The following is an 11817-nucleotide window of genomic DNA, read 5'->3' as shown; positions in this document are numbered from 1 at the left end:
ATTCAAATCACCTTTTTAATTTTGTTAAATTAGATTAGTATTGGCACTAGCGCAATTTTTCATTTTTTAAAAAATTATTTCCATTTTAGTCGTTTTCTAAATTTATTTTTATTGGCAAAAAGTTTAATCTTATTTTTCTATTAATTGTTAGTTTTTTAAAAATTGTAGTTATCATTTGATACCAGTTCAAATTAAACATCCTTTCTTTCATTTTTTCCCCCAATTTCTCCATTGAGGGATATATGGAATATTAGCATTGCAATACATTGGAAGACACGGTTTAAAAAAATACGTATTCAACCCCCCCCCCACAAATCTCAAGGGAGAAAAAAATGTTACACTATAGTTTTTGACAGAAAGATTTGTAGAACCAATACCACTTACAGTAATTTGTTACTGATTTAACAACCCTATATATAAAAATTAAATACAAAAAATGTAAAAATAATTTGGAAAATAATAACACTATTTTATTTACAATTGTTTAAAACATACAGCACATTTAATTTTGTCTGGCAGTCCTATCTTTGGGAGTAATGACAGGCAAATTGTTTATTGTTTCTCTATCTTCCTCAAACATTGGTTCAGGCTCATTAAACCAAGGATTTACGATATAGGGAAGTTTGTCTGCAGGGTTGGTGCTCCAATGATGCAGCAGACATCTCACCGTAGCTATTTCTTTGTTATTAATCTACCATAAAAAACTTGATTAATATTAAAACCAATTGAATTTTTCAATCAAAACTTACTTTCACTTTGACTAGAAACATTTTGTTTTCTAAGGAGAGATCAGGGCCTTTGATCGGTTTTTCAGGTAGAATGATACTGTTTTGTGGCAGAATGCAGCCTGCTTTTCTAAAGGCGACTCTAAGGTGCCATGGTTCAAGAGTCCATTCGACGTCTTTGTTCATAATGACATTTAAAATTAAGCGATTCAGATATTTCTGGGTCTGGGATTAAAACAAATATTTAATAATAGATTGGAATTTTTATACTCTTTTCTGTTACCATCGGGGCAAATGGTGAACTGGCATCTGATTCTTCTTTGGAAGCAGTTGCTGCTTTTGCAATTGCCTCAGGTGAGGCATATTCAGCCAGGCCAGGAAGTAAGAGATGGTTATAAGCGTAATTTCGCTGTAATGTCACCAAAGAGCCTGTTCTTCCAATGCCTGAAAAAAAAAAATATATATGCATACATGCTAACTGTCTAATCCTAATATACGTTAAAATAATAGAATGTCCTAAAAAAAAGAAAGAAAAAAAAACTACCTGAGCCACAGAGGAAGATTCCGAGGGCCTTTAGGTTCTCCCGAGACTTTGGTTAGTGGTAGAAGGACTAACTATTCTTTAAAGGTGAAAAAAACCTTTTTCTTTTATTATTCAGATATCGTGAGATGCGGTCGGGTGTGATGTAGGTTTCAGAAAAACTCTCAACATGACACACAAGGATGGCACAATTACACAGAAGACAAACACTTTGAGCCCTGAAGATGATCTCAATAAAAGATCGAAACGTTGGCACGATAAAGAAAATGTTTTTCTGAAACCTACATCACACCCGACCGCATCTCATGATATCTGAATAACTATCGATTAACGGTCACTAATCTCTACACCTTTTTCTTTTATGTTGTCTCTTTTAATTTTATTTGGTTTCTAAATAATCTGGGTGAATTTGGGAAAGTTTTAAATTTTAAAACATAAATGATCACTGTTACAATAAAATTTTTCAGGATTGTGTTTATCTTAATTTCCCTAGGGTATTCTTTAAATTTGTCCCAACGGTTCTTTTTCTGGCCATATTGGCCCAACCTGCCTCAATAAAAAGTTAGGGTAGACATAAATTTGGGTGGGCCCTTACATTTGGACCAAATGAGTCCAAGGGGCTGGGTAATGGAAGCTCCCAGGACTTGTGGGGTTTTGCAATCGTGCGAATGTATTAAACGGATGGCCTGGGCCCAACCTTGCAAGAAGGGCTTTGACCACCAGGCCTCAGGAATTTGCTTTTCCTTCGCTTCACCTTGTTTCGGGACCAATATAAAGGTAAAATTTGAGTCAAATCAGCCGAGAACAGGGAAAAACGAGACCTGAGTAAAGGCAGAGAAGACTCGACTGATGGTCTAGAAACCAGAAACAAGGAGACTCGAAAAGGCAGGCTTAAGGGTGTGGAAACTGGTGTCATCTTAGAGTTAAGAGTTCAGGTTGATTGATATGACTAATTGATCAGCATAAAAATTGAGATAGTCCGGACAATTGTTGAAATAAATTAATCTTATCTCTCTGATTATTGCATTTTTTGGATCTTCCTCCAAAAAAACGTGTGCTGCTTTACTAAAATTAAAATGATTTATTTACTTAAATAAAACCATTTTTGATTTTGTTGATATTTGCAACTGCCAAAGTTTGAACTTGAAAATTTTTAAAGGAAGGAACTTACCAGTGGACTGACTCTCTTTACAATTAAAATATCTAACACATGAAACTTTAGATGTGTGTTCTCTGCAGTACAGCATGTACAAAGCTAAATTATATTTTTGAAATTATGAATTTCTAACTTCTGTATCAATTTCATCATTACAACCAACGTGAAGCAAGTTTATGCTCGACAGGTATATTCATGAATTGAATACAAATTTCATAGATAATTTTGGCAGAAATATTAATCACGCTAGTCACACGCTAATCTCAGGTTTTATTTCCAGGCTCATCACGATGTGTTGTTCCTCCAGCTTTTGCTTCCCATTTCATATAACCTTTTCATTTTGTAAAAGTTAATGAGCCTGTGAGGCATACCCATGGTATTCAACAGTTAAAATTATGTGTCAACCACACGTTCCTATGACCCAGGAGAAGCTCGTTTTAAAAATTTGTCTTTTCCAACTTTTCGGATAAGGAATTTTTCATTATCTCTTTATAATTTGTAGAAAGACACATAGAAGAAAATTTGACAGCATTTCATATCGTCGTTTATTCAAAGATTCATAGAATATTTTTCTTTTGCTATTATTTCTTTATGATGAGTTTGGAACACCAATTTTTGCTATGGAAAATTAGTAAACTCTGAACAATTTGGGAATGAGTTGCTAAGTAAACCGTGTTTAAGAGATGCACCTGTGTCCTATAAATGGTTTAAAAAAAAAAAAAAAAAATTGAGAGAGAACAGTTGGAATACTTTGTTCAATGTGGATTTCTCTGGTTTAAAATGAAATAAACTTATGAACATAAAAATAAAAAATAAAATAAAATAAAATTATAAATAAATAAATTAAATAATTAATAGTTAATAAATTATAAATAATTAGTTGTTTTGCCAACATAATATGTAAATGTGACATAACATAAATCACAGTTACCTTCAACAAATGTTTTCAGAATCACTTGGACATCCCTCTGTTTTTTTGAAGAAGTATCTTCAATCAAATCGTATATATAATTTTTCCCTTTAAATTTAGCTTCTTTGTAATTTTTTGGCAGTCGAGTCACTGGATATCGCCTCTTAAGGATGTAAGTGAACTGAAAATAACAAACATTATGGTAACAGCTAAGTAATAAACAAATCATTTTATCAGTTCTTTATACACGTGAAAAGATATATGAGGGGGGATAACATGAGAGCATGGGAAAAGGCATGCAAAGATTCATGCATGGCAGAATACACATAAAGATTTTTTTACAACAGTCAGAAATCAACAAACAACTGAACCAGAATTCTGGTTGGACTCTTGACAATCCACTGCCGTCTAAGAAGGGATATATGGATAAGAGTACTACAGAAGAAATACTGTGTAGATACTGCCAGGAAAAAAGTTGACCGCAGGACACATTTTGATTTTGTGAGGGTCGATGTAGGTGTAGATTCTTGCAATTAGGAGAGGAAAGCAAGCAAGGTTCTGCAATAAGAAGCCACTGGCAAGGTAGGTTGATTAATAACCTTAACCTGGCAAGTGAGTTATAAAAAATAGAGGAGCACAATAGATCTACTCAGGACGAGGTGTGGGAGGCCTTGTAGCCCTTCATTTATCTCTAAAGCCAGTGGGTCTTGTCTGGAAGTTGCGATATCAGCTTTTCTGTTTCTCCCTGTTGACAGGAACCCTTTTGGAATTATTCGGAACTGTATCTTGGTCATTTCCGATCATTTTATCCTGTCTAACATCGAGTTTTGGTTTGTCCTTTTGCCATCGTCCAGCGGTTAGTCTGTTTTTCAATCATGTCTTTCTGTTCAGCAAGGATAGGCGTATTAAAACAATCAAAAACGACCCAATTACAAATGTATTGATTTGTTCGGTTAGAACTGATTTGCAATGTACAATTGAAGTTGACAAAGTTTTAACCAACATTCTTAAACATATTTTATTTAGCAGTAAAGCATGCAGGTGTAAAGTTAGCTGCAGCAAAAGTTAACTGCTCACAGACTTAACAGCAACAAAGTTAGTTAAGCATTAATATTTGAAATATTCCTTAAAAAGTACCCTTTTGGAAAACGTTCCAGTAAGTCCTCCTGTACACGGGACGAGGCTTAAACCAATAGTTTTATTAATTAAACTATTCATTTTAAAAAAATATTAGAATACAAAAAAACTTCAAGAAGGTATGCTTGATTGTGAAGGTTACACGCTGTTATACTAATGACAGAAGTTTATAAATATCAACTTTTATTTCTATAGAGGATTTAAAATTTGAATATTATTTAACCTTTTCATGTAACAAAAGTAATTTAAAAAAATATAATAAGAAAAATGGTTTTGCAATTATTTTTAGGCCTGTATTTTCTTTTATTTGTCAGGTTTTATAAAGTAAGGAACATTTTTTCACCGGGGAGGTTACTTTTCTTCATTGTTTACCCTTTGATCTGAATATTTGCATAAAGGTGCGATTTTTGTCTGTCAGGATAATTTCATTTTTTTGAAGAAGAAATGGCTTTGTCGTGCCTCCTCAGGGGCTCCGTCTCCGTTTGTAAAGGTATTTCGAATCGTGAAATTCGTTTTTTCTCTTTTAATTCAAACGAGTCTATTTCTTTTCAGTCCAACCGGGGCTCGGGATCGCCTCTAGGATGTCGCCTATTTCGACCTTCGCCTACGATAAGCTCACCGCCGTACAGAAGAGAAACTCATCGGAACTCTTAAAAAAACTGGTTCGTTTAATTTTATCTGTCTCATTTTGGCGAAAAAGAAATTTACAAGTTGGCCATTAGAAAAGCTATAAATTATTTACCATATCAATTTATTTGGTCTATTAGATGATGAACTCACGCTGAACTGATCGTGATAACATTACTAGATCTATCTATTCTCACTGGCTTCTTACGTTGCATTTGTACATGTTTTGGTTTCATGCTATCTTCAGTGATGAAATTCTACATAAAAGTTAATTATCAACTACCAAAATTGGCTTTTTAATAGTTTAGTTGGGGGCGTCAATGGTTGGAACGGTTTAGCCGTTGACATGGTGCTTATCACTGTAAAGGAGGCTACAGATGCTGGATTCACCAAATGCTGAGCAAAGGTGAGCCGAATCCTGACTAGTGAGGATGGGTGCTCGGTTGTTCACCAACCATAGTTGTAATTAATCATAAATAAACTTTTTTTGTATGAGAGTTAGCTACAGCAGAGATCATATTCAACCCTCATAGTGTGGGTTTTTGAAAAAAAAAAAAAAATCCCATTTGTATGTCAGGTTGGAATGCAGGGTCGAACCTGGGACCTTTACCTTAAGGTGGCTCCAAACATGTATTTGCGAAATACCGATTACTCTGAACATTTGCCAAGTAAAGGTTCTATGTGCTTACGCTTCTCTTCCAAATCACAAACATCAGAACGAGATTATCGACTTGTGGAAACGGATCAAAAGTAAGATCTCTGTAGTAGATTTGTGACTTGAGTTTGCAATCATTACATAAAACAGTAACCACAGCTGCAGCAATGACAGTTTCAGTGTTTCCATCATGATTGGCAGTAAGTTGAAGTCTAGCACGGCACTTGGCAAATACATATTCGCTGTTTCCGTACAAACTGGTTGGTTGTATTAACCCCGCACATAGGCACTCTACTGATAGACAAAATTAATGCACAACCCTTAAATTTTAATGTATTTAAGTTGATTTATATACCAAAAATGTGTTTGGTTGTAAAAATAAGACATTTAAAAAGAAAACGTTTATTGCCTAATTCTAAAAATACAATTATTGAGTAAAATACAAAAAAAATTTGTTTTGTTTATTTAAAAACAAATAAAAATATAAAAAACTTCATGGAAGTCACGATAGCTCAAGTGGTTAGAGTAGTGTCATATTGAGCCAAAGGTATCCAATATCGCTAGTGACACTAACTTTTTCATTTCAACCAAGACCTTAGAAAAAGTATAGTTATTGAAATAAAATAATTTTCTACTTGAATACAGCAAGACCCGAAACACTGTGCAATAAGAAATGTCTTTTGTATAAAGTGCCAACTTTGCACAACCCCCAGTCTCCAGACCTAACCGTAGATGGTTGTGTGTGCGGAGACAAGGGACAATGTGGGCTGGCAAGTGCGAAAAAGGCTTTTCGTTAGGCTTTGAACAGTTAATTATACTTTTTTATTTTATTAGTTAGCATATAGTCTATACTAGTATATGGTCTTAAAGTGACAAATATTGCCTGTTTTTTGATGGAGCTTGTTTCAATCAACGCTTTCATTTTCGCCAGGCAGAAAGTAAATGATGGTTTGTTCACAGGAGAAATTTGATAATTTCTCTTGCTGCCCAAACTATCAACATTGCAGCATTTATTTTGCTTCTTTATGATATTAGCTTTACGTTTAACTTTTTTATATTACTAGTTTATTGTTTATTATTATTACTTGGAGATCGTGAGGTGCGGTCTTGTGTGATGTAAGTGTTAGAAAAACATTTTCTTTATAATGCCAACGTTTCAATCTTTATTGAGATCATCTTCAGGGCCTGGGGTTTATAAACATTGTTTAAATTTTACAAATACATGTAGGAAAAAAATGAATTTATACAATGCTAGAAAATTTTAGATTAAAAAAAATTGATGTATACATTGGTAGAAAATTTTAGATTAAAAAGAATGAATTTATACAATGCTAAAAAATTTAAGATTAAAAAAGCATTGTATAAATTCATTATTTTTCCCTCCCATATGTATTTGAAAAATTTAAACAATGTTTATAAATCCCAAGCCCTGAAGATGATCTCAATAAAGATCAAAACATTGGCATGATAAAGAAAATGTTTTTCTAAAACCTACGTCACACCAGACCGCACCCCACGATCTCCAAATAATCATTGGCTAAAGTCACTAAACACCACACATTTATTGTTTATGTTACATGTTCATTTAAATGCTTGTTAATTGAAATTAGCTAATATGGCCTGTTTTTTTGATGGGGCTTGTTTCGATCAATGCTTTCATTTTCACCAGGCAGAAAGTAAATGATGGTATGTTCACAGGAGAAATTTGATAATTTCTCTTGCTGCCCAAACTTTCAACATTGCAGCAGCATTTATTTTGCTTCTTTGTGATGTTAGCTTTATGTTTATTTAACTTTTTTATATTACTAGTTTATTGTTTATGTTACATGTTCTTTTAATAGCTTGTTAATTGAAATTAGCTAATATGGCCTGTTTTTTGATGGGGCTTGTTTCGATCAATGCTTTTATTTTCACCAGGCTGAAAGTAAATGATGGTATGATCACAGGAGAAATTTGATCACTTCTCTTGTTTCCCAAACTTTCAACATTGCAGCATTTATTTTGCTTCTTTGTGATGTTAGCTTTATGTTTATTTAACTTTTTTATATTACTAATTTATTGTTTATGTTACATGTTCAATTAATAGCTTGTTAATTGAAATTAGCTAATATGGCCTGTTTTTTGATGAAGCTTGTTTCAATTAACGCTTTCATTTTCACCAGGCAGAAAGTAAATGATGGTATGATCACAGGAGAAATTTGATCACTTCTCTTGTTTCCCAAACTTTCAACATTGCAACATTTATTTTACTTTCTTATGATACTGGATTGTTTGTGATTTAAACCAATGAACAAAAAATGAAAAGATTTAATGGTGTTTTAATGCAAATTGACAAATGTAGCCTATTTGTGATTAACCTTGTGACAATCGTTGCTTTTATTTTCACCAGGTTGAATCCCACCTTTGAAAAATGGCAAAAAATAGGTGAGGAGAAATTAAATAGGTGGGGATGAGATGGGAGGTTAGTGTCCGAGAGGATTGAAGTCACGATACTCCAAGTGGTAGAGTAGTGGCGTATCTAGCCGAAGTTCATGGGTTCGAATCCCGCCGTGACGCTGACTTTATCTCAACTAAAAACCTTAATTAATTGAATAATTGCAACATTTATTTTGCTTCTTTATTGTATTAACTTTATGTTTATTTCACTTTTTTATATCACCAATTTATTATTTATATTACATGCCCATGTAATAGCATGTTAATTGGAATGAGCTAATAAGCCTGTTTTTTTATTTTTATTTATTTTTATTTTTATGAAGCCTGTTTCAATCAACGCTTTCATTTTCACCAGGCAGAAAGTAAATGATGGTATGATCACAGGAGAAATTTGATCACTTCTCTTGTTTCCCAAACTTTCAACATTGCAACATTTATTTTACTTTCTTATGATACTGGATTGTTTGTGATTTAAACCAATGAACAAAAAATGAAAATATTTAATGGTGTTTTAATGCAAATTGACAAATATAGCCTATTTGTGATTAACCTTGTGACAATCGTTGTTTTTATTTTCACCAGGTTGAAAGTAAATTATGGTATGTTCATAAGAGAAATTACATTTCTCTTTTGCCCAAACTTAACATTCCAGCATGTATTTTAGTTTTTTATGTCAATCGTTTTAGGTTTATTTCATTTTTTTATATTACTAGTTTATTGCTAGTTACTCTTTCATTATTTGTTTTTTAAAAGGTCTTTGAATGCCCATTGGCAAATAAAGCCTGTTCTTTGATGAAGCTTGTGTCAATCAATGCTTTTATTTCCACCAGGCTCACAGTAAATGATGGTATGTGCACAGGAGAAATTTGATAATTTCTCTTGCTGCCCAAACTTTCAACATCGCAACATTTATTTTACTTTTTTAAATTACTTGCTGCTCAAAATAAGAAAATATTTAATATGGTTTTTACTCAAACTGCAAATAGCCTGCTTTTTGATGGAGCTTGCATCAATCAATGCTTTCATTTTCACCAGGCTGAAAGTAAATGATGGTATGTTCACAGGAGAAATTTGATAATTTCTCGTACTGCCCAAACTTTCAACATTCCAACATTTGTTTTAGTTTTTTATGTTAACAGTTTTAGGTTTATTTAACTTTTAAGCCGCATACTTGATAATGCAAAATGGTCATATATTTTTTAAAAAAACCTGTAAATAACGACAAATTTAAATTTTTAAAAAATAAGATGCTAATGATGGGTGTAAATGTCCTAAAATGTAAAAATAAAACAAACAAATTTTATAAAAAAAAACCACGTGGAAAGTAAAAAAAAACACAAATTACAAATATGAAAAAAGTATTTATTGTTGTTTTAACCCAAATTGGCCAAAAAGCCTGTTTTCTTGATGAAGCTTGCATCAAACAATGTTTTCATTTTCACCAGGCAGAAAGTTCATAAGAGAAATTTAATCATTTCTCTTACTGCCCAAACTTTCAACATTCCATAATTTATTTTACAATATACAAAATTACTAGTTTAATTGAAATTTTAATGAAAATAAAAAATATGAAAATATTTGATGGTGTTTTAACGCAATTTGACAAATATAGCTTGTTTTTTTGGTGGAGCTTGCGCCAATCAAAGCTTTCATTTTCACCGGGCTGAAAGTAAAAGATATTTTGGTCGCAGAAGAAATTTTTGTTTATATCTCCTGCTGTCCAAACTTCAACCAAAAATTCAAGTCAAATTGGAAAAGTTTACTTTCTAAAGTAATTAATATCTGCTCTATTCAAATGTAATGTTTTCCTGGTAATTATATTTAACAGCTTTTATTCTTCTTTAATTTCCGTAGAAATAAATGCTTTAATCGACTATCCAATAAATTCAAGTTTCTTGTTGTTAGAGTCCTCCAGCACAAAGGGTAAGCTTGACAGATGCTTTGAGGCCGTTCACAACTACCTCGGTGAAGCATTCCATGGGCTCCGACCATGGCAGGATGTGGTCTCTTGAGAAATACTTATCCGCCTCTATGGTCGTAGTCGCTCCTTTGGCAGTCGCGTTTCCGAATATACTCTTCGATCTCATATTCGCTATCGCCACAACAATGCACGTCCACTGGTATGTATTGGTTTTATGTTGCTTTTTATATTCGTCCATTGATTATTAATTTCACAGGGGTGTCGAAGCCGTAGTCGTCGATTACGTCCGCCCGATTATATTCGGCAAATTTATACCAAAACTGTCAGTGATGCTTGTTTACGTCTATTCAATCCTCTTGCTCTTCGGCCTCCTCAACTTGACTTTTAGGGGCAAGGGAATCGGAAACAGTGTCCAGCACTTCTGGAGCATCTAAGTTTAATTTAATCAACGCAGTTTACCTTGTGTAAATAAATTTGTGGTGTTGTTATTTATAATCTCACATCGGTAAATATCCTACTTTTGACAAAATCTTTCTTTTGTTATTCAGTATTTTCTCAAAATGAATAGTTGTTATCAGTTTGTAAATAAAACTAAATAAAATAAATCTTTACTTAAACTGTTGGTGGCAATTTATTTCTTGTTTGTTGGCCTTTTTTTTTAAATTTACCCTCGCATTAGGCGCAGTGCCTTTCATTCTCTTCTTTCAATAACTTTACCTTACAGTTTTCTATGAAGTTATTCAATAACTACGGTTGTGGCATTTTTTACAATTAATGTTGTCACAGTTTTTTCTCTTTTATTTATTTTTTGGTAATTAGTGCAGAATTCCAGATCAAAACTAACTGGATAATAGGTTTTTTTAAAGCAAAAAATAAACAATCGATTTGTGTTTATTATTCATAAATTTCTAGGTACGAGTGACAAAATTTAACCCTAATTTACAAAACCAATATTGTCAATTTTCTCAGCGACAGAACTAATTTCCTAAAACCACGCGGCCCATCAAACAAAATTTGCTGGTTGCGAACCCGCGTCCCGGCCTAATTTTCACATAGTCGTGAATTATTTGGTTACATTGTTAAACGTGTGCTACCATCATTCATTAGATGGGTTAATATAGTGGTGCATCCTAGTGTTATATTAGTGCCCAACGCGGTAATCAATGAAGATAAATCATGTGATGACAACGTATTATAAATGACGACCAGCTAAGCACATCCTCACAATTTGGGCGTCATATTTAAGTATGCATATTGCATAAACCCATTTGGGTCTATTGTACTAAAAACTAATGCAAATTGCCACTGACGTTTGATTTTCATTGTTCTCTAATGACAGACCCTTTTGTTTTCCTCGCCTTGGCAGTTGCTAATTTTATTTAAAAATAACGAAACCTACTGTTCTTATGGAACCGCGAGGGGTTTTTACTTTAAAATTACATTTTTACGACAAATTTGGTTTTTAACAAACAGTTGACAGTTTGAAGTTAAGAACAGCCACACATTGTCGGCGCCGAGATGAAGGGAAGAAAAGTCATCACTTTTAAAGTTCGTTGGTCACTTCATGGGGGAGTGGACAAGGAGACTTAAAGAAAATGTTGGACTCGCTGTTTGACTGTGTTTGACCTTGTTTTGTGGTTGCATGGCCTATTCTTAATGCCGAACGCGCTTGCAGAAACTCGATAAGCTCTACTATCAGGGCCTTATAG

General features: G+C 33.2%; 2 protein-coding genes across 2 annotated transcripts; one reads left to right on the top strand and one right to left on the bottom strand.

The window, feature by feature from the left end:
* Nucleotides 1-445: 445 nt before the first annotated feature.
* Nucleotides 446-4628, bottom strand: LOC106674094 (39S ribosomal protein L9, mitochondrial). Its single transcript, XM_014406572.2, has 5 exons — nucleotides 4470-4628; nucleotides 3354-3513; nucleotides 1009-1169; nucleotides 750-950; nucleotides 446-691 (listed from the first exon to the last, which is right to left on the bottom strand). The coding sequence occupies exons 1-5, from the start codon at nucleotides 4548-4550 to the stop codon at nucleotides 503-505; spliced, it is 792 nt and encodes a 263-aa protein (XP_014262058.1). The 5' UTR covers nucleotides 4551-4628; the 3' UTR covers nucleotides 446-502.
* Nucleotides 4629-4813: 185 nt separating this feature from the next.
* Nucleotides 4814-10731, top strand: LOC106674097 (succinate dehydrogenase [ubiquinone] cytochrome b small subunit, mitochondrial). The gene is made up of 4 exons (XM_014406587.2): nucleotides 4814-4959; nucleotides 5022-5131; nucleotides 10093-10307; nucleotides 10365-10731. Exons 1-4 carry the CDS (start codon nucleotides 4914-4916, stop codon nucleotides 10540-10542), a joined length of 549 nt encoding a protein of 182 aa, XP_014262073.1. The 5' UTR covers nucleotides 4814-4913; the 3' UTR covers nucleotides 10543-10731.
* The last annotated feature ends 1086 nt before the right edge of the window (nucleotides 10732-11817 follow it).

This window comes from Cimex lectularius, unplaced genomic scaffold (genome assembly GCF_000648675.2).
Source record: "Cimex lectularius strain Harlan isolate CLEC.00 unplaced genomic scaffold, Clec_2.1 scaffold1, whole genome shotgun sequence".
NCBI classification, from domain to species: domain Eukaryota; kingdom Metazoa; phylum Arthropoda; class Insecta; order Hemiptera; family Cimicidae; genus Cimex; species Cimex lectularius.
The sequence above is the reverse complement of the archived record's forward strand: the minus strand, read 5'-3'. Positions and strand labels throughout refer to the sequence as shown.